At 41.2% G+C, this 23195-nt stretch overlaps 1 protein-coding gene across 1 annotated transcript; it reads right to left on the minus strand.

Moving 5' to 3' along the window:
- Positions 1 to 21130: 21130 nt before the first annotated feature.
- LOC131222352 (AT-hook motif nuclear-localized protein 25-like) lies at positions 21131 to 22952 on the minus strand. The gene has a single exon (XM_058217393.1). The coding sequence runs from the start codon at positions 22527 to 22529 to the stop codon at positions 21687 to 21689; it is 843 nt and encodes a 280-aa protein (XP_058073376.1). The 5' UTR covers positions 22530 to 22952; the 3' UTR covers positions 21131 to 21686.
- Between the last annotated feature and the right edge of the window lie 243 nt (positions 22953 to 23195).

Genomic DNA, 23195 nt, shown 5'->3' on the forward strand with positions numbered 1-23195 from the left:
GTCGAGTAGTGAAAAAAAGAAAAAAACAAACAGAAGAAGAAACGGCAGTAGTTCCATAACTAATGTATGCATGGTGGCCAAATAATCAATGGACTGGCTCTATTTATGAACCAGGGAAGGTTCATGGTGGGCCCACCTGATTAATGCCAGGAACTCGTAACTAATGTATGCATGGTGGCCAAATAATCAATGGACTGGCTTGATTTATGAACTAGGGAAGTTTAATGGTGGGCCCACCTTATTAATGCCAGGAACTGGTACATCGTGCCATGTTGGTGCCTTCGGGAGCAGATTAGATACCGAACGCTTCAGTAGCCAAAACGCTACTGAAGTGACGTGGTTAAATACAATTGGTTAGATACCAAAAGTATGTTCCCTTACAATTAATGCCCTTTTCTCTGCAGCTCCGTTAGACTTTTCTCTCCGTTTCCTTGTGCACGCACTGGTGGTAAACGTTATTTTCAAGTCATATCTTTTCTTGGTTCCCTCTACTGAAGTGACCTGACGACTTTCCATGGGTGCCACCATGATATATGTATTGTATCCACCCTGTCCATCCATTTCGTGATATCATTTTAGGGCATAATCCAAAGAGTGAGAAAGATCCAAATTTCAAGTCACTCCACCGTAGAAAACAATGGAGATTGAATGCCTACCATTAAAAACGCTTTGGCCACGGAAGCTTTCGATCAAGCTAATATTTATGCTTTATCTTATTCCATGTCCTTTTTAACTTATAAAAAGGTTGGATCTCAAATAAACATCATGGTCGGCCCTAGGAAGGTTTCAAAGGTGGCCGTCACCTCCCACTGTTTTCTGTGGTGGGGTCCACTTGAACTTTGGATCTGCCTAATTCTCTTGCTAACTCCCTAAAATGATCTCTCCAAATGGATGGATGGTGTGGATACAACACATACACCACCGTGGGCCCAAAGAAAGCGGTGACGTGACATCTGTAGCAAGACTAGTTACCGTCTGGTTTAGTAGCCAACCCGCTTTAGATGTAACAACCTTAAAATTTGGTACATTATAAAAAAAAAACTAAATTAAATATTTAAAGATTTTATTTTTAAATAAAAAATAAAATCAAGTTAATAGTTGAGTTGGTAGCGAAATTCTTAGTTGAGAGAGAGGTTTAGGGATCGATTCTTGAAATAGTAATAATAAATTTTTTATTAAATATCATAAAAAAATTCAAATTCAGGATAAGGGAGGATGTGCTCATCCTATCTTATGGGAATTTTCTTTAAAAGGGATACGGAAGGTTTCTGCATTAAAATTTTAAAAAAAAAAGGAGATAGGAAGCCTAAAGTAAAAGAAAGAGGAAATTTTAAGAAGTCTCGATTAGGTAAGTTCTAATCGTTAGATCTTTTTAACTTTTTATTATGTTATTAATTTCTTCTTGATCTATACAATGGATGGCGTGGATCATCCATACCATCATTGTATAGGTGTGTAGAGTCAATTTTAATAAAGTGATGTTTTTATAATTTTGGTCTAATTAGTAATATTTTAGGAATAAATTAAATGAATGGAATCTGATTGTGCTAAGATAGATCTGTACGGATCATATGATCTTAAGACCAAAATATATAAGGGCCATAATTTTTAGATCAATCTAACAATCAGATAGGCCATATTAGTCAGATCTAAAAGTGTTTAATAAAGGAATCTTAGATTTTTGCACAAGTGTTGGTATCACTTGGTGTAGAAGGTCGAGATGGGCCATCGGTGTATGTGTGGTTAGATCCACACCATCCATCTAATATGTAGAGGCAAAACATGATAATACCTCAAGAATCTGAATGATCTGACCATCCGATGGACAACTCTGATCAAGTAATTATCATTCAATTTTATAATCTTAAAAAGAAGAAAAAAATAAAATAGAAATTTTAATTATTTGATTATTTTGGATCTGGTCACCTAGGATGTTAATTAGAGGTGGGCCCCACCATGTAATAAAAACATATGAATAATAATGTTGTTGATATAACTGATAGGATTTCTGAATTCAAACCAACATAATTACCCTGTAGATTCTACACTACCAGACTTAGGTGAGTAACCCAACTTATCTCATAATTCATTAAAATTAAAATAAATCATTGTGATTGTTTGATTGATTTACTGGTTTGAATATTTTGATATGATAATTGTACGATAAATTTATATGTGAATATATATTTTAATCGAGACAACTATACCAAATATGAAAAATATGCATTTACATATCATCCCTCATTCATTGCATTGCATAATGCATGGTCGATCTTAGGGGCCCTCCCTAGAAGAAATGTCGATCCTGGTAGAGCGTTACCAGATGCGGGCTATGCCCAAGCCTACCGAAAGGTAGAAGCCTACCCAACGGATGGATGCGGGTTGACGACTCCCAACCCAAGTAGATGGACGATCACCCCATCTGATGCATTCATACCCCATTTTACATCATTGTACATGTATTTTTGTATTATTTTAATTGATATGATTATGAACCATGCTGGGTTATATCACTAAGCCTGGCCAGCTTATATTTTTTATTGATGGAAAAACCGTACAGATGTGAATGAGGGTGGGCCGGTGGCTCAAAAATAGGAATATGTGGTCAAGCCAGAAAGGACTTAAGGGACACGTGACCCTACTTGACAAAAGAAGAAGTTGCAGCCTTAGACTAGTCATGATATTTTTACTTTAATTATATTTAATTTTCTTAGATTGTAAATTAATTCTTTCAAGTTGTTGGACATGTTTATTTCATTTCATAAGATCCCAATTGAGAGGGTCCTTAGTTATGTTTATGATTAATTATTGAAATAAATGATCGTTTCTTATTTTTGAGATGTTGTTGAGTATGAATGAAATGTAAATCTACGGTAAAGCTAGTAGGTAAATGAATAATTGTATAATTGAATGAAATTAGTACACTCAGTGTACATGTCATGGGCCGAAACTCGAGTCTGAGGGTGCACACTCTGTACTCGAATTTCGGGGCATGATATATTAAGTTCATTCTGTAAGAATTATATAAAGTGGGCTTTATTGATCAACTGTCTGGATTGTCCTAAGTGTTGGATAATGTGATCGAGTGTACTAATGGACTCCATTAAGTTATGATGCATTTAAAATCGTGTAAGGGGTAGTGTACTAGAACTGTGATACATAGAAATGATTACCAAATTCGTGTAGAGCTGAGAAGAGTTTCGATGGGTTCCAAAACTCCTTAACCCTCTAACCTATTTAAACAAGGCTGGGTCCTCAATCCAACACCCAACAAAAGCTTCATTCCCATCCGAGGGCTTCTCTAAGGATGTAAAGAGAGGAAGACTGTAGCATCAAGCCTACAATGATGGCGTCCTAATAAGGTGCACTATTTCATTCATATGATTTTCATACTCAATGCACAATAAGGTTCTTTTACAATTTCACATAAAGTATCAAAGTCAATGTGCATAAGATATGGATGATCAAATCCAGCGATGGATTTTGATTTGAATAGTAAATATAACAATTGGGATTCTGAATCTTAAATCCAGCATTCACCTATGGCTATGGCTTCCCAATCAGGTATGACTTTCACGCAGGTTTAATGATTCTCATATCTGATGCATTGCACAGTCCTATGTAATTCCGAATAAAATTTACACCTTCGGTAGAAATTAAAGGGAAAAAAATAATAATCGCAATTCCAATTCTAGGCGAGAAATTTCAGCAGGCTCTATGCCTGTGCATCGAACGTTCATTTTAATTGAATAGAGCTCCATCATTAGTAGATGTGTATATATCATGTAACATATACTTACATACATGTAATATTTGGGCATGGGCTGGACTTAGGTAGGCCAATGAGTTGGGATGGGATGCTCGCACCATGGTCTTAATAAGGTGTGTCCAAACTCGGCCCCACGTTAGCCCAAATGCCCCAAAACTCAGGCAGGCCACAACATGAAGGATGTTTGGTTTTCCTTACCAGCGGTACCAGGCATTCAAGGGTTTTGATACGATACAAAGTACCGTGCGGTGTGGCGAGGTGGGTTTTCGCCCGATTCATCCTAGATGTTGATCTATACCGTTTATGTTCTCATTACTGCCTTTTAGAAGCTATTACCTTATAATCACGCTTCATCCTTCATTTATATTCCTACCTTGACTCTTAAATTTGAATATAAGCCATTTAAAGTTACCTTTCAACGTTCCAAATTCATCTTCATATACAATCATCCCTTTCATAAATATTTCTCAAGATGCCCATGTAGCACCCGATCCACAGTATGGGCAGTCCATGATCGACAATGTTACCTCGACTCATCAACTGAACTAGCTAGAATTTAAGGTCTTAGCTCAAATAAACTTGGCAACGGGTGTCCTGAGGTTGGATTGTGCTTTGATTTTGAACTAGTTGCGCTGGATCTATCAAGCTGGCCCTGTTCACAAATTTTGATTTTGTTGGGCTCAACATAAACAAATTATTAGGCCCAAGCTCTTTTCAGGTTCATCTATTTACTTAGTGGGACTCTATGCCCCATTAATAATACTAGTGTATGGCACATGTAATGCATGTGGAATAGGGAGCTGAGTGATTCAGAGATGAGGAGGGAGAGAGAGAGAGAGAGAGAGAGAGAGAGAGAGAGAGAGAGAGAGAGAGATGGAGGGAAAGGTGCTGGCTACACGCGCATGCATGCTTTGCATAGAGAAAAAGAAGGGCACTAAAATGGTTTTAATAGTGGGTGATCCATTCTCACTCTCTCATTATATGAGCCATTTGAATTCCTAATCTATCTGGTTTTAGGTCAATGTTTCAAAGTGAGATGATGTAATAATTTATTACAAGCATATGTCATGGTTATCATGTAGTCTAACAAATCTTTTGTGGTACAAGCTTCCTAATAAAACACTTACATACACAAGCTATCCTAAGAATTAAGGAGAGATATGTGCGCACTGTTTACAGGAGTGTTTCCTCCATCCCCTCAAATTATTAATTGTGGAGATAAAATTTTGTAACGGCTGTTACGGAGTAAAATTTAAGTCATTTGCTGGTTTTTTGCGGATGAAATTTGAACCATGCGTTGGATAGTAATTATATTTTTCAGTTTACGAAATAATTTAATTCCAAGTAAATTATCTTTTTCATATTGTTTAAATATTTGAAAATTTCTAACTTAGGAAAACTGATGGCACATAAAATTAGCCAAACACTACTCACATTAATGTATAATATAAACTTAAAGAGGCTTGGAATTTAAAGCATTTCATTTTGTGTGGGGTTACTGCCAAGCATTCTGTATTCTACAGGTTTAATTTCATTTCACATATTCTTGTACGCCTATGGTCGATGCAGATGGTATACTAACCTGCGAGTAGTGACCCTGCTTGGTGGGACCCACTATAATGTATGTGTTTGATCTATGCTGTCCATCCATTTGCCCCCTCAGTTTAGGGCATGAACCCAAAAATGAGGCAGATCAAAATCTCTGATAGATCACACCACACGGAACAATGGTGATTGAATGCCCACCAATAAAAATTTATTGGGCCCGTAAAAGTTTTGGATCAAGCTGATATGTGTTTATACCTCTTCCTGGTCTGTGTGACCTTATCAACAGGTTGGATGTCAAATACACATTACAATGGACCCTTGGGAGTTTTTAATGGTTAGCATTCATTCAATCACCACTGTTTTCTGTATTTTGGTCCACCTGAGAACCTCATTTTTGAGATCATGCCTTAAAAGGAGCTGACAAAATGAATGGACGGCGTGGATAAAATATACGCATCGTGGTGGGGCGCACAGAGCACTGACCATTTGATGATCCTGACCATTCATCTAGATGGACCTATAGTATGCACGGGTTGTAGACTCGGTGACATGGATTAACCTGTTCGGTCCTAGGTCGATATAGGACTCAGCCGAGTCAGGGGGCCACTCATCTGAGTTGACTCGGATGAGATGTCGATCCGTTTTTTTTATTTATTTTACACACACACCCCGCGCAGTCACGCTGGTGGAATTTCACCACCTATGGGTACTCGAACCCTTGACCAGGAGTTGATATCTACCACCCGGGCAAGAGTAAGGACCCCACAATGCTACGTGATCGAGATGTCGATCCTCAATGCTACGTGATCGACATAGAAAGAATCTTACCCATCCGAGATCGTCACCGTCCACGTGGAGGTGAGTTAGGAAATGCTTTTCTGGACCTTTGATTTTAAGCCACTTTACACGGTAAATGTACCTAACTCACAAATATCAGCTCCATTCAAAACTTCTGTGACCCCCAAGAAGTATTCAACTGCAAGAGTTTAATCCCTATTGTGTAGTCCACTTGAGCCTTGGATCTGCCTCATTTTTGGACTAATATCCTAAAACGATACAAAAAAATGGATGGACGGTGTGGATAAGACCCATACATCACGGTGGACACTCAAAGCTCCTGCCCGTTCCCAGCTGGAGACGGGCGGGGTAGGAGTGTGAGACGCAATCCTCGTCCAAGGAGAGAGCAGCATGATGGAAGTGGATTGCGTCAGCTCTGTGGGGTCCACTGTGAGAAAAAAGTCTTATCCACACCGTCAATCCCTATTTAAATATCATTATATAATATGAAACCAAAAATGAATCAGAACTAATGCTTAAGTGGGCCACAAAGTCGGATTGAAGACCTACCATTAAAAACTTCTTGGGAGCTGCAGAAGTTTCGGATCAAGCTGATTTTTGTGTTTTCACTTCATCCAGGTCTATATGACCTTATGAATAGGTTGGATGCTAAAAACACATCAGATTGGCCCTTAGAGAGGTTTCAATGGTGAGTGTCACTATCACCACTGCTTCCTTTGGTGTGCTCCACCGGAGATCTGGACCTGCTTCATTTTTTGAATCACGCCATAAAATGATCTATTAATAGGTATGGACGGCGTGGATAAAACGTTTACATCACAGTGGCCCCCACAGAGCTCTACCCGGACGGATTACCGGGCAGGGGTAGGACGCAATCCGCTTCCCAGCATGATCTGGTATGATTTGCATTTGTGAACATGGACACTGCAATTATGAAATCGGGACCGTCCATTCACTCCATCCCACTGTGCCTTGCCCACCATACAAAAATCACAATGACCAGATGGTCAGATACACCGAACAAAGAACCCTTATTTATAAACGTTCACTTTTCTAAGCCAGAAATCAGATGGTTTAGACCATTTTATCATAGTGATTCTTGCGAATCATAGAGAATTCGAAGTGAGGCCTGCAGAATGTGTGGTTCAAATCTCTGGGATCTAAGTAACGGCAATCTATTGCTTGCTTTCTTCCCTTTATGAATAGGATTTTGCGGTGGCAGATTGGCCACCGAAACATTAGTTTCTATTTCCCAAAATGGCTATGTAATTGGCTCTTGCTGCCTCCATCAGTGTGAAAATTTCAGCAATGCTCGTGCAATGCACATTTGGATTATGATGATTGGCTTGTCTATATAAACTTAATAAGTCTGTGTTATATGATAGGTGAGACTCGTTTCTTTTTGTGTTGTCCACTCAAATGATTGTAAAGTCATTTTTTAATTTAATAAAGTTATATATGGTGTGCTCCGACTTCTCTAAAAAAGAAAAATAAAAAACAAGGTCTGAATTCCCTCTCTTATAGAGAATTCAATTTCAAGTTAGCTTGGAACTCGACTCTTAGAAAATTGGATCAATCTGAGTGGTCTAAATGGATTTGGGATGAATATTATTCCATACTAATTTTTCTTGGAGTCTAATGTCATGAGAAATTTTGGTTGAGATTGGTGTGCAAAAAAATGAAGTCTCAATGGTTTCAACGTGGAGACGTTGTAATAAGAGTAATGTAGAGTTCTGTGTTCTAGCATCAACCAGTAACAACCTGCAATGTTAGAAATGCTGGGGTGACTACATAGAGCAGGGGTAATTGGTGTTGATCAAATGAGCTAGAGTGCCAATTCCAATAACATTCCAGATGTGTTGGAGGTGCATTAGGGCTCGAACTGGATGAACTTGGGTATTCAAACCATTGGTTATTTGCAAGTTGAAATTGCTCTGCTGGGGCAGAGTCTGCGAGAAATCAGTCCTCAGAGGGTTGCATTGGCACAGGTTCTGCACTTAGTGAAGGGAGTAACAGGTCAGAAATGAAGGCCAGGGAAGATAGCATTTCAGGGGCTCAAATGGAGACAGATGGCATGGAACTGTAGGTTGAATCAGCACTGTCACTGATTTTGGACTTTCATTTTTTTTTTTTCCTAACTGCTCATTTTTCTCGTACAAGTTTGACCTTCTTATCATATACCAACATTGATTTTAGTTCATGACATATTCACAGTATAGATCTCTGACAGTGTCATATATCAGACATGCCCCTGCCTAAATCTCTGACACTATTCCATCCCCTGATCACGAGTGGCCTCGTTGAATCACGACCCAATTAAAAGAATTTAGAGGGAAAGTAGTAAAGAAAATGAAAAAGGAAATTGTAAATTTTCTAAAATTTGATGAGGTTGTGTATCAAGCTTCAAATAAGAAGCTCTTGGTTTGATAATTGAAGGCTCATAAAGATCTAAACTTTCTCAGAGATGACACCTAGATTCAGTGCTGAAAATTTCAATTCAAATTGTTATCTCATAGGAAATTTAGCACACAACCCTAGAATGAATGCAGAAGATCCCAATCCACATTACTCTTCTTAGAAAGTCTAGACATCACAGTAGAGAGAGAGAGAGAGAGAGAGAGAGAGAGAGAGAGAGTTCAAAGATAATTAGCCATTGAAGTTGCACCAAGTCCTAAATAACATACTGGGTTATTTTTTGTATACCCATCTTCATGAACATATGCATGCATCATATGAGTTTATGCATTCATACATGCATGCATGGACGCTTGTTCGACTTGAAGTATGTTATATAGAAGATACAAACCCTAGATGAGGTGCTTAAGAGCCAAATTCACATGACTGGTCATTGGATGTCTAGAGTTTAGATATTCAGTTAAAAAGTAACATATGATTAAACAGTGAAGATGAAGCCACTAAGAACTAAATGAGCCACTATTTACAGATTTTATTTATAGGCCTATCTTTTACCGGTAGACATAGTACTTTTTGATACTATTCCCATACCAAATGTAGAAGAAAGGGGTGTATGTATAAAAGACATGGGGTTTAAATTTTCCTTCCCATTACAAAATAGCATGCTAGAAAAAACTGTGGGGTATCATCTTCATCTGCATGGACATACATATGTAGACAGTAATATATGCATCGACACTTGCATGTTAGAACTTAGGTTTCTACACGTGTGTATGTGCGTGTGCGCGTAGAGGCTCATGAATTTTCTATCGCGGAATGGTTGGGGGCTCTCAAATTCTCAAAGGAAAGAATGCACCATCATTATGGGCCGAAGCGGGCAGGTTATTCCGGCCCGTCAATAGTAATGGGCGCTAGCACACCCTTCCATTATATATATAGACACATAGGCACATCAGTATAGGTAGTACTTCTTACTGTAAATAGAAGAAATGGCTGCATGCATATAAAATATGGGGTGTCAAGAATAGTTTCCAATACTGTACCATGCTACAAAAACCATGCGGTCTCCTCTTCAGGAGCATGTGTATGAGTAAGTGTATATGTAGATGGATGCTTGCTTGTTGAATGGATGTTGTACGTGTTCAGATGTATATTCAAGCATATAATCTAATCAAACTACCCAAAAGCTACCAAGGTCACAGTTCTGAGCACGTGAAAAACAACAAGAAGAAGAAGAAAAGAAAAGAAAATGAAAAAAAAAAACCAAGTTCCAAAGAAGAAAACCAAGTAAGTGGGGCTATGATTTATGGAAACTCTATAGTTTTGTTACATATTATATTTATTATCTTAGCCGGGGCCAACTAGGCTATTCACTTATTTGGACTTAGGCTTAATAAATAATAAGAGAGGGATGTTCAAACCCTAAAATGTTTCCCCCTCTCTCTCACACTTCTCTCCAGTACCTCTTCTTCTTCTTCTTCTTCTTCTTCTTCTTCTCTCTCTCTCTCTCTCTCTCTCTCTCTCTATACCATTCTCTTCTGCTTGGGTGATCACAACCAGACAACACAGGCTGTACACATCCCTGGACTGTCGTTTACATGGTATCAGAGCACTAATCCAAGCTTTGACACTTCTATTCATTTAGATTTGAGAAGGCACGATCGATGTTATGTGTCATAAATTTGCAATTTTGATTTGGTAAATTGTAAGGGTTCTTGTGAGTTTTTTTTTTTCCAAAATCAGTTAGTTCTTCTTCAAATCAATGATGTAATGTCCTCCTCGTGTACTGGATTATTGGGTACATTGGCCAGTTGGGCCATGATTGATCGCCGAATGCTGGATCACTGAACATGCCTCACTCATGATCATTGGACAATGGATCATGATCAGCATGATCGTTGGACGTTGGACCGTGATCCGCGTTAGACACTGGACCATGATCATTTTTAAATGCTGCTTGTTTGGGCGATGGCCATTGTGCCTTGCTCTTTTTTCTTATTGGTTGTGAGTGTGATACTCAACAAATCTTGCTGGACCGATTGGGTCTGTAGATCAATGTATAGTGATGAAGAAATTTTGCTGAAGTGATGAGTCCATTGACATAATAAGGTTCATGCCTAAACAACTCATGGAATCAAAATTGGAGTCATGTATCCACACTTAGCACATTTCCTCCATTAGGTGTTAAGAATAATCTGGCATCGGCTCGTTCCATCAGAATATTCCTTACGTCCAAGAGAAGATTGAAGTACTTAATTGATGCAGTTGTAACAAAAATTCCTATACCTATTCTCAATCGAAAGAAGATAATTAGCAGTCATGAGTTGGCTCTTCTGCATGGGTGAAAACTTCTACTCCAATGTTATATATGGTAAGTGTGCCAATATATAAGATATGAGATACTCTCCAACATCTATACTTGAATAAGAAAAATATAGAATGCTTATATGATATTTTCAAAAAAATTCCTCACCATATATGATACATGACAAAAATCTCCATGAACATTGTGCTTGGTTTAGGAGGTTGTTTGATGAATGAAAACTTCATTATTCATTTGCCATTGATATTTTCTAACAACAACTTCGGAGAGGAGAAATTAGTGTTGCACTTTTTCTTGCCATAGTTTGTCCATATCTTCTAGCGAGAAATGCACTTAATTATCTTGAATGGGGGTGACAATGTTTGTGGTTGTCATACAAATTAGCTTGGTGGCCATACATGAGGGAAATGTTGTCAACACTATAGTGGGAAGTTGGGCTTTCATATTTATTGTAAAAGGACAAATCATACAATCAATAAATGTTAGGATCTTCTTTGGAAGACTAAGGCCCATCGATCGATCTCCCTACTAGTCTAACTAGTCCACGGATGAATATTCTACAACTAGTGAAAGAATACTCATGTGGTAATCTCTAGCATAGATCTTGAGAAACTTCTCAATAGGAACACGATTGTCAATTCTCTTCTTGACTTCTTCAACCTCTCTTGCCAACTCAGGTAATGCCTTAGCCACATTCTCTGAATCATTAATTTAGATGATTGATTCTAGGGTCACTGACCACATGATAGGTTACATATCACTTGTCTTCTCAATTGACACTTCAATTCATTGTCCCCTGTACCTCTTGCTAATGGCTTACTGTCCATGATTATTAGTAAAGAAATTGTCTTACCTAGTAAAAATATAGTTTTACCATTTGCCTTCTATGTTTCAAAACTCTCTTAGTCTTCTTTCTATTAGTTAATTAGCGAAGCATTTAAAATGTTGGATAACTTTTTATTCCTTGTATTGTGTATTTTAGGACCTTAAGATAAATGAAACGACCGGTGGGGGGCGTGAGTTGCATGGTCTATACTACCTTGAATCAAGAAGCATCAAAGTAGATCTCAATGTATGAGACATTACTCCACTATAATAGCATGCTCAGTTTGGTCATTCATTCGTAGTCCCTTAAGAAATTAGTTCTATCATTATCAAATGTGTACTCAATAAATTATGAAACTTGTCAGTTAGTAAAATATAGTTGGTCTACTTATTTTTCTAGACTTACTAAATATGGTCATGAACCATTTTCATGAGTATATTCTGATGTGTGAGGTCCTATTCGGGTACCTAGTTTGAATGCTTTTGGTACTTTACTACATTTATTAATGCTTCTCTCGTATAACATGGGTATTTATGATGCATGATACATCAGAAGTGTTTGAGATGTTTAAATCTTTTCATGTTGAGGTTAAGATTCAACGTTTTCGGTTTGATAATGCTTAAAAATATTGTAAGATTTGTTTCATGAATATCATACCTTAGCCAATATTGCCTATCAAACTTTATGTGCCTACACACCCCAACAAAATGTGGTCACAAAGAAAAAACAATCATTTTCTTGAGGTGGCAAGGTCTCTTTTAACTCACATGAACATTTTCAAATACTTCTAGACTTATTCTGTCCTTAAATTTTGTCTTATACCTAACCAACAACATAAACTATCCTTTAAAGTCTAATAACTTTTACTGTGTTATTTTGTAATGTTTTATCATTCCCATTGCTCCTTATTGTGTTTGGTTGTATAACTTTTATCGAGAAAAATAGCCTAAGTTGGATAAGCTAGATATGCATGCTACAAAGTGTATTTTCCTTAGCTACTCATGTACACAAAAATGTTACAAGTCTTTTGATCCAATCACCGGTCGTCCTCCAATTAGTGTTGACGTAACCTTTTTGGAAGACACTCCTTATTTCTCTATCCCTTCCGGTGAGGGGGAGTTGGTGTCTAAGTATATATCCTCTTGCGACCCCTAGACCGTTGGGTACCCTTGTCTCCATGCCACTTACTCTTGTGCCAACATCCTAAGGTTTGCAACACATCCAATTCACGCTCACCATTATCACTTTTGAATGAGGTTCCTACATTAACACAATCACCCCCAGATATTGATCTAATATTCATTATTCTTTGCGGATATTGATGTATTCATTACTCACCGAAAAGGTACTCTTATACCTCATATCATATCATTAATTTTCTTTCTTATTATCATCTAAGCCCTACCTCCTACATGTATAATTTGGCCATGATACGGGAAGTGGTCTACTTCCCATGATGTGCTGGCTCATCTTGAGTGACAGAGAGACATGAAAGAAGAGATTTTGACAATGCACCATATTGAAACATGGACACTAGTCTCTCTACCTCCTCGAAAGAGATTAGATGGTTATCCAATGGTATACACCATTAAATACCAACTTGATAGATCAATTAAACTCTTAAAAGTAAGACATGTCGTAAAAGGGTATACCTAAAACGTAGGGCTAGATTATACGTAAACATTTAAGTATGAATTTTGATTTTTGTGGTAGCTAAAAGGTCATGGTCAAGAATGCTTTACTCAATGATGAATTGATTTAGAAAGTTTACATAGAGCCATCTTTTGAGTTTGTTGCCTAGGGGGAGAGTGGGAAAGTGTACAAACTCCAGAATGCCATCTACGGAGTGAAGCAGTATATATATATGTAGACACCGTAATCATTTACCGAAAATAATGAAAAAGGTATATCAAAACTCAAAAAGTCATATCAAGAAATAATTTAGACCAAGGACCTTAGCCCTCCGGGGTATTTCCAAAAGATTGAAATAGCCTGGTTTGCCACTGAGATCAACTTGTTTTAAAGGAAAATGCACAGAATTGGTTGAAAGAAATTGGGTTAATAGGGTGCAAGCCATGTGATCTCTCAATAGCAAATAGTAAATTGTCTGACGATCTTACTTCTCGACAATCTAGAGAGGTGCAGGAGGCTAGTTGGTAAACTTATCTATTTGACTATCACTCAACCAGATATCTCTTTTATAATTGGAGTTGTGAGTAAGTTCTACATCAACCAAGGGCACAACTAGGGGTGTACACGAACCGAGCTAGCTCGGTTAGCTCGCTCGACTCCACTCGGAAAAGCTCGATTCGACTCGGTTCGAAGCTGAGTTCAAGCCAAGTCGAGCTGATTTTTTGAGCTCGAAAATGAGTTTGAGCCGAGTTCAAGCTGGACCTAGCTCAACTCGACTCGGATTGAACCCAGCTTGAATCGAGCTGGGATTGAACCAGTTCGGTGAGTCGGTTACTTTGATATTGATGTTGCTCACCAAGTGTTTGATGAAATGACTCAAAGAAGTGTGGTTGGGGGCAAGGAAGGTATGTATATGAAACCAATACCCTTTTTTTCTTGATTTTTATGTTGCTTAGAAGGTTTTGATAAAATACTTGTAAAACCATTGTTGCTATCTCAAATATAGTGAGATTTTAAAGGTGCGGTCCAGTTATTTGTGAAAATGCCTCAATGGCGAACTCGGCTCGATCTTGGCTCGAACTCGGCCTGAGCTACTGACCAAACCGAGTCGAGCTGGCTAGTCAGGCTCGAGGACCGAGCCGAGCTGAGCTGAGTTCGAGCTGAGGTCAACTAGTGGCCGAGCACAACACCGGTTCGACTCGATGTAAACCCTTAGGCACAACACCGGAATGCGGTCTTGTGTTCTCTTTGTTATCTACAAAGTGCTTTAGGGCAGGGTCTTGTTTATAGACCTTATGGTCATCTCTAGGTCAAGCCTTATACTGTTGTAGATTGGGATAATTTTGTGATGGATTGGAAGTTCACATTTGGCTATTGTACACTTGTTGGAGAAAACTTAGGAACCTACAACATTAAGAAACAAACATTTTTAGCTAGGTCAAGTACAAAGGCAAATTATAAAGCATTGTGCTATGTAGTCTGGGAATTATCAATCTTTTCTTCGAGAGCTTCAACTATTTGGTTGTACTTTTCTATTGTCACAATCAAGTAGCATATTAGCAATTTAGTCTTCCAAGAATGAAAAGTATATAAGGAGATTATCATTTTATTAGGAAGAAGATTAATTATATTCAAAGAAATCATCATAAAGCATGTTCCTTTTTGAGCCTCAGTCAGTGGTTATCTTCACTAAGTCTTTGCATTATTCTCAAGGCTTATTCATTAGTAGTAAGTTGACAAGATCCACATATATACACCAGCTTTAGGAAGAGTGTTGAAAGACTTGAAGGTTTATTCATTTGTGGTAACCTAAGCATGATTAACATATATACACTAGTTTGATAGAGAGTGTTGAAAGTCTTATATTTGGTGTTGATGCAGTTTCTTGCTCACCCCCTCTGCTACTCGAACACTTGCACAGGAAGAGGACAAAGGAGACCCTGGCTGGTACAAGGGACTCTCCGATGCCAAAGTCAGGCCTCGTCTCTGGGTCTAATAATTTAGTAAAGGGTTCGGGGTGAGAATGTGTGTGTGCCTTTCACCTTTTGGCGTAGCTATTTATAGAGGAGACGTAATCCGATGGCTTTAGGATCTTCCCTGAAGGGGATTGATCATTCTCTTGGATGATCCCTAGATTCTTGGGATCAGAGATTATCTTCCGAGGATCTCAGAAGGAGATCTTTAATATTAAGCTGACTTCCTAGTTCGGCTTAGGGCGAGATACGATGACGAGCATCCAAATGAGAACCAAGTGACGAAGCTCGGTTGGCCATCGACCGACCTCGGAGATTGGTGTTCTCAGCTGGCTCATGCTGGCCGAGCCTCTTAGTATATGGGCCCATGTCAATGTTGGTGACCCTTGATCAGCTATTAGATAGGGTACGGTCGATTCGTAATTGACCTATAGCTAGCTAACAACCGTCCTACTAGCCGACCTAAAAGATAGGTCGGACCGAGGTTGGGCCAAGGCCTAGTCGGTTTATGCCTGATTGTCACCCGACCCATGAAATGGGTCGGTATGGAGTGGCCTCTGTGAGGCCCTTTGAGGGTCCCAAAGGTGCATCGACCTCCTTAAAGGTCTCGCCTCATGGCTCTGGACATGTAGGCCTCGGTCAGGCTCAGCGCCTAGGGGGTCCGAGCCATGTCTCTCCTTTTGGCTATCTGGACGTGTGGGCCTCAATCAGGCTCGGCGCCTGGTGAGTCCAGGCCATGTCTCTCCTTTCGGGTATCTGGACATGTGGGCCTTGGTCAGACTCAGCGCCTGGTGAGTCCAGGCCATGTTAGTAGAATTGGTCCATTCCATAAGTCGACTTATTGACTTGTCATATTCTTTCCCCAACAGTGAGCCTCATACTCCTTGTGTCGACCTGTGGAGGCTGAGGAGTAGATTGGAATTGAGTCAGATTATATTTGGACCAAGCTTATGATGGGGTATTTATTGCCAGTATGACGGCCAACACGAATATCAGGACATGTTACCTCTCTCTAACACGCGTTGGTTGGCTTCCCAAGGTCGCACGAGCCGTGAGGCCGTTGTTTCAATGGTAGGACGAATAGGAAGAAGACGTGTGGCAGGGAGCTCGATGGAGGATCCAAACGGCGCGTAGTGTGGTGCCACGTGTCGGGCTGGGGCGTCCGAGGAGGCACCGATTCGACCTCCCAATCAATGCTAGAGCCACATGGTACGACAATAAAAAGGGACGCCCTAGTGTTTTCCCTTTTTCATTTTCACGCCTATAATCTCTTCTGCTCTTTCTGCTCTCCTTCTCTTTGTCCTCTACACTCCATTTTCTGCCCTCTTTGCATTCTCTGGCATCTCCACAAAACTTTGGTGAGCTTCTTCTCCCTTAAATTTTTTTTTTTAAAATGTTAGGCTCCATAAGCCCTCGGGAGGGAGTTTACGGTGACGAAGGTGAAGCGAGCGGCTTTTGGGTTGCCTTGGAATCACCTTCGTTGCTGGCAGAGATCGCGGCGGAGGCAGATGCCTTATTCTGTCATTCGCAGAGAGTGCTGGATTCTTTGGCGCAAAGCTGGAGGCATCTGTTAGGGCGTCGAATCTGTCTCCGAGAAGGGAGACAACAATGAAAGGTTATCCTGGCCGGTCTGACCCTCCGACCGAGGACAAGGCTGGGGAGGCCGAGGTAGAGGAAGGGTCTACGGGGCCGGTGCGCTCATTTTGGCTGAGGATGACTTGTCTCAGATCCGGATCGGGTATCACATTCCCGAGTTGGTCATCCTACATCTCCCTCTGTCGAATGAGCTGCCCGAACGACCCCCCTGTAACGGTTGCAATCTTCTAGGTTGCGTTGTAGTGCGACCTTCATTTACCACTTCAGGAGATCGCTTGACGTCTCCTGGCTGCCTCGGCATGGCTTTGGGACAAGTTACCCCGAATAGGTGGAGGGACTTGTTCGACTGCGCGGTTCTCTGGGCCGAAATGAGGCAGCCCGATCTAAGTGTGGATGAATTCCTCCACCTATATCAAGTACGATCGAATCCTCAGCATCCCGGCTAGTACTATTTCTGCTCCTGGTGGAATACTGGCGGGGCTCTGATAACCGATCCTCCATCCTCTAACAAAAACTGGAGGGATCAGTGGTTTTGGGCCTTTGGTCACTGGGAAATGGCCGATTCAGGGCCCTTCAGGCCTTTCGTTCCCCAAGCCATCTCTGGGGCAGGTATCTTGAACAGCCACTTGTTTCTATCGTTTTGGTCAGTTAGGTCGTCTTATTACACCTTCTGACCGTTTGTTCATACTTTGTCAGTTGTCCCTAAACAGTCGCCGAGGCTCGATCCTGGTTCCTTAACTTGGATCCAGACTTACGAGCCCTAAGTCCGGAAAGGAGATCTTGGAGAAGGCTTCTCCAACCAGAGCGTCTTCTTCAGTCGAGTCTTGACGCAACTTTGACTGGTAGGAATTGGCTCGATATATATATATATATATATATTTATTTTACGATGATGATTTCACTGACACATCATTCTTACTTCTGATGCAGAGATGTCTGAAGCTCGACCTACCCTTCGTCCTCCTTCTAAAGTCAGAGCTCCTCCTCAGGGCGATCCTCAGGGTTCAAAGAAGTAGAATACGTCCTCCAAGGGCAAGGGAAAGGCCACCCCTCCTCACTTGACCGTTAATTATTGAGGTCATGGACGAGGGTATGGAGGTAGCGGATGTAGTTCCTCCCGAACCTCAGGAGGTTCCCGAGCTAGGACCTGTTGCAGAGCAGGTCCCCCCGAGGAGGATGAGCCTCTAAGGGAGGAGGCAGCTCAGGAAGAGAGAGGGAGCTTCCTTCGACATGTCGATGGGATCCTCCCCTGGGCGAATCACCAGGGGATCGAGGAGGAGTTCGTCGGCCTCTTTGAGCCACCCTCTATGGAGTGACGCTCGCCAGGATGACGACGACGCTCCTTGAGGTAGGAGCGTGAATGTTGCTGCTTGCTTGTTTGGCTTCCTTCCTACTCTGAGCTTTTCATACTCTATCTTCTTCTTCTTCTTCTTCTTTTTTTGTAGTTTGCGCCATGCGCACTGAAGGCCCGTGCTAGGCTGGCTGGAGAGGCGAAGGCTTGGCTATGGTCCCCTCTGTTGAGGCCAAGCTAGAGGCGACGAGGGTCGCGCTTGAGGAGTCTGTAGCGGAAAGGGCACGCCTGGCCTCATGATTGGAAGAGGTCAGGAGGGCATATGATAAATGCCGCAGGGAGCGCCGAGGCTTGTGATGCGGCCAATCGGATTAGAGCAAAAACCAAGGCCGCTCTTGCCATCGCATGGATAGAGGTCGTGGTAGAATATCAGTCGTCACAAGCCTTCGAGGACGAGAGGAACACTCTCTTTTGCCAAGGTTATACCGAGTGAGTGAGGGGGATGAAGGAGAGCTTTCCCTAGCCCAACCTCTATGGCTTTGATGAGAGTAAGTCAGGGTCCGACGGTCCTGGTGGCGAGGTTGCGGTTGATCCCGAAGCAGACTCTGAGACCACTCCTGAGAAAGCTCTCGAGGCAGCCCCTTCGGCCCACGATGCGGAGGTTGAGCCTTAAAGTTGATTTTGCGGAGCAAAATTCCTTTCTGATCCCTTTTTAAACTTCAGGCTCTTCAAGCACGCCGTGCGCTCAAGGATCTCGAATGAAGAGAGCGTCGTCTTGTATTGCGTATTTTATTTTTTATTTTTTATTTTTAATGTAACACTGATGCAAATGCTGATGTAATATTTCTATCTGATTAATAAATACATTTTTCCTTGTAATTTATTGTTCGATTTACATTGTCTATCATGGATCCTTGCATGTTTATCGATGAAGGTTGAGCAATGATTGTTTGTCAGTCGACAAATGGATAGTAGATCTTGAGATGCTCGACATTCCAAGGATGAGACAATAGTTGGCTGGTCAGATCTTCCAATTGATATATGTCGGGTCGGACAGTGTTTGCAATCACGTAGGGTCCTTACCAGTTAGGCCCCAACATACCTGCACCGACTTCCTTGGTATTTTGGAATGTCCTCCGGAGGATTGAGTCTCCCACTCGGAACCTTCTAACTTTGACTCGAGCATTGTAGAACTAAGACACTTGCTGCTAACGGACAATCGTCTAAAGACGAGCTTATTCTTTCCGTTTTTCTAGAAGGTCGATGCCAAGTGCCAGTAGCTCCTTGTTGTCTTGTTCGTCGAATGAGCTTACTCGGGCGGTCAGTAATCTGATCTTTACGGGGGTGATCGCTTCTTACCCATACGCTAGGAAAAACGGGGTCTCTCCTGTCGCAGTCCGGGCTGTGGTTCGGTAGGCCCACAATACCTTGGGGATTTCCTCGGCCCAAGCTCCCTTTGCTCTGTCGAGTTTAGTTTGGAGGTGTTACATGATGATCTTGTTAACAGTCTCGACTTGTCCGTTGGCTTGCGGATGGCGTGGAGACGAGTATATGCTTCGAATCCCGAGATTTCTACACATCTCCTGATACTGCTTGTTGTCGAATTGTTTCCCGTTATCGGAGATGATAATTCGAAGTATCCCAAATCGGCAGATAATGTTTTTCCAAACAAAATCCGTGATTTTTTTGCTCGGCTATCTTGGTTAGTGGCTTGACCTCAGCCCATTAGGTGAAGTAGTACACGGCGATGACAGCGAACTTGGTCTAACCCTTCCCTGTAGGAAAAGGTCCGATGATGTCGATTCCCCAATGAGCGAAGGGCCATGGCCCAGCCATAGGGGTGAGCTCCTCTTATGGCTATTGAGGGACGGTGGCAAATCTCTAGTATTTATCACAACTCTAGATGAGCTTTTGCGCATGATACTGGATGGTCGGACAGTAATGGCCCAGTCGTACAACCTTATGAGGTAAAGATCGTCCTCCAGAGTGATTTCCACAGATGCCTTCATGAATCTCTCTTACGACATAGTCGGCTTCACCGTGTTGTAGGCATCTTAGGAGATGTGTAATTCACTTATTTGAACTTAATAATCTAGGCTTAGTAAATAATAAGTGAGGGTTGTTCAAACCCTACAATATAAGTGCAGACAACACATGCCACCGGCCAGTTGCAGTCCACATCCCTGGACCGTCGTTTACATACGTGACACTTTTTTCTACTTTGGTATTAGAATGGTACACTCTCGCCCTATTCAAAAATTAAAAAAATAATAATAAGAAAAAGGATGTATAAATATAAAAAATAGGGTGTAGATATCAGTCCCAACAAGAAACAGTTGTATTTTTTAAGTTCCAAAGCTCCAAAGTTCCAAGGTTCCAGCTTCATGTTTCATGTTTTCCAGTAACGGATAAAAATTCTTTTGAGAGACTGACACAAATTCCTTTTACCAAAAATGCAAATGAGATATGAGAGACGCGGAGAGGAAAAAGATGCTAAAAATCATGCAGACTGGCGTTAATATCTTCAGGACAGTTTCTATCCTTGTCTGGAAAATGATAAATGAACTTCCTCTTTCTGCTGTAACGCCTGGTCAACAAATTGGAAGCTGCCAGAACTGCAGGAGAGAGAGAGAGAGAGAGAGAGAGAGAGAGAGCTCTAGCTAGCTGCAGTTGCTCTTTTTGACACCATCACGTCAAAACTTGGGTTTTGCAGGGGAGGATACAGGCTTTTTCAAATTTCTTCACTGGTAAATAAGATTTGTGTGTTAATGGGCGAGTTGAAAATGTATTTAAAACAACAGAAAAGAAAAGAGGGAAATGAAAAGAAAAGAAAAGAAAAGAACTTTCACATATACAGAAATGGATATCTGTACTTGGACTCAAAGACTAGGGTTTCCTGGGGAAATGCATAAGTGCATTAGATCTCAAACGTCAACAACAGAAAATAAAGCAGAAAAAATGCTAGAATAATCTTGTCCCTTTTATTTATTTGAATTGAATATTCATAGGCTGAAAAAACTGTTGGTCTATTCAATGAAACAGGAGAGAAACCCTAGAAATGTGCATCAACAAACACATATATAATTTTTTCTACATTACATCTACAAATCATTACAAGACAAAGGAAAGAAGAGCAATAAAAGAAGAACAAAAAAAAAAAAAAAAAACCTCATGATGATTTGTACATGAATTTTGAGTTTCTGACCTGTATGAGTCTGTAAATCTCTTGCTTCCAACTGGCCTTCTTTTTTTCTTTTTTCTCTCTCTTTTTCTCTCTCTCCTCTTTTGTTCTCTACCTCTTTCTATCTTCTTCAACATCTCAGCTTCTTGCCACAGGAAAACCTCAAAAGTCGGAGGCCCAAATCCAACATAAAATTACAGTTCTTTTTCCCACTAAGACTCTCTCTCTCTCTCTCCCCTTCTTATTCTTCTTCAAGTCATTGTCTACACCCAAATTCAAGAAATCAAACCTCCTACCACTCAGAAATTCTAATTCCAATTCAATATAAGCATCATCACAAGAAGGGTGGCCTACCAGCATTTCCACCCCAATTATACATATCCCCAGGAAATTGATAATTCAAACCCAAATTATAGAAAGGAACAGCCCCACCACCCACATCACCAATCTGCCCACCGCTCCCACTTCCAGTTACACCCGAAGACTGTGATGCCGCCGTCTGCTCCGGCATCGTTGCCTCCTCCTCCTCCAGTGGCAGCCGCTCAAACACTGCATTCGAGAACGATGCCGCCATCAATACCACAGGCCCCGACGCCACCAGCGGCCCCACCACGCTTCCCCCCACCACCTGCCCTTGCCCGCCAGCCAAAAATATCGTCAGCCCGCCAGACCCCGGCGGCGCAGGCGGCGGCAGCACCGTCCCTGACAGTGAAAGTATCTCGAACCTTCCATGCAGCGTCGCGACAGTCCCCGGTGGAGCGGCTGGCTGGCGAAGTGCAACGTTGACTACGGCACCGCTGCCGCTGAGAATGCAGACGCCCCTCCCGCGGCGTCTGGCGTAGGTGGAGACGCAGTCGACAACGTCAGCGCCGGTAGAAACTTCGAGGACGTACGATCGGAGGGAATTTGGGCTATCTTGAGTGACGATGATAGGCGGCTTGGGCTTGTTTTTGGAGCCTGGAGGACGGCCACGTGGACGGCGGGGATTGTTGGCTGCTGCACCGGAGCTTGCGGTGGCTGTATCCGTGTTGGGTTTCTGTTCTTCTTCCGGGGAATCATCTTCACCGTCCATTTGGTTCGTCTGGTGCTGTGGTTGGGATGGTCTTTGTAAGTGCAACTCCGGTCTGAGGAGCTGTTGCATGTAGCGAGAACCTGGGCCTGGTCCCAAGCCAGCCATCCCCACATCAACTCTCTCCCACCACCTGCGTGCCAGCTTTTCTTCTTCTTCTCTACTTTCTCTCTCTCTCTCTCTATCTCTCTCTCTCTCTCTCTAACAAAAGGCTCACACCCAAAGCCTAGGATTTCAAGAAAAGTCTCTCATGAAATAGTTTCCTTTTCTTCTTATTTAGATGTTAGCTTGAATTCCATTCAAGATCTTTATATCTTAGCAAACTAGAAAATCCCACAAATCTGAAAACCCAAAACCAAAACTCTCACATCAAAACCCAAATACTCAGAAAAGTCAAGAAAAATTGTCAATACCCAAAATGGAAAAAAGAGAAAGACATCTTCTCAAAACCTAAAACCTATGAATTCCATCTATAACACCTCTCTCTCTCTCTCTCTCTCTGTCTCTCTTCCAAATCTGACTGCATGCACCAAAGAAGAAAGAATATAGAAAATTCTACGGGAGGAAAACACCCAAGACGCAGTGGGGAAAATATCGACGAAAAAAATAAAATAAACGATATTATCGGTTAATGTCGCGATATTTTCAAAATATCGGTACTTTTGAATTTTATCGAAATTATCGTAAAAATTATTTAAAATTTTTAACTAATCATTGTATAGTTATACATTAACATATAATAATTATTCATTAATTTACCATAAACATTTATTA

The sequence above is a fragment of the Magnolia sinica genome, chromosome 13 (genome assembly GCF_029962835.1).
Source record: "Magnolia sinica isolate HGM2019 chromosome 13, MsV1, whole genome shotgun sequence".
NCBI classification, from domain to species: Eukaryota; Viridiplantae; Streptophyta; class Magnoliopsida; order Magnoliales; family Magnoliaceae; genus Magnolia; species Magnolia sinica.

Coding starts and splice junctions, on each gene's coding strand:
- LOC131222352 (XM_058217393.1), bottom strand. CDS start 22,529: ATGGCTGGCTTGGGACCAGGCCCAGGTTCTCGCTACATGCAACAGCTC.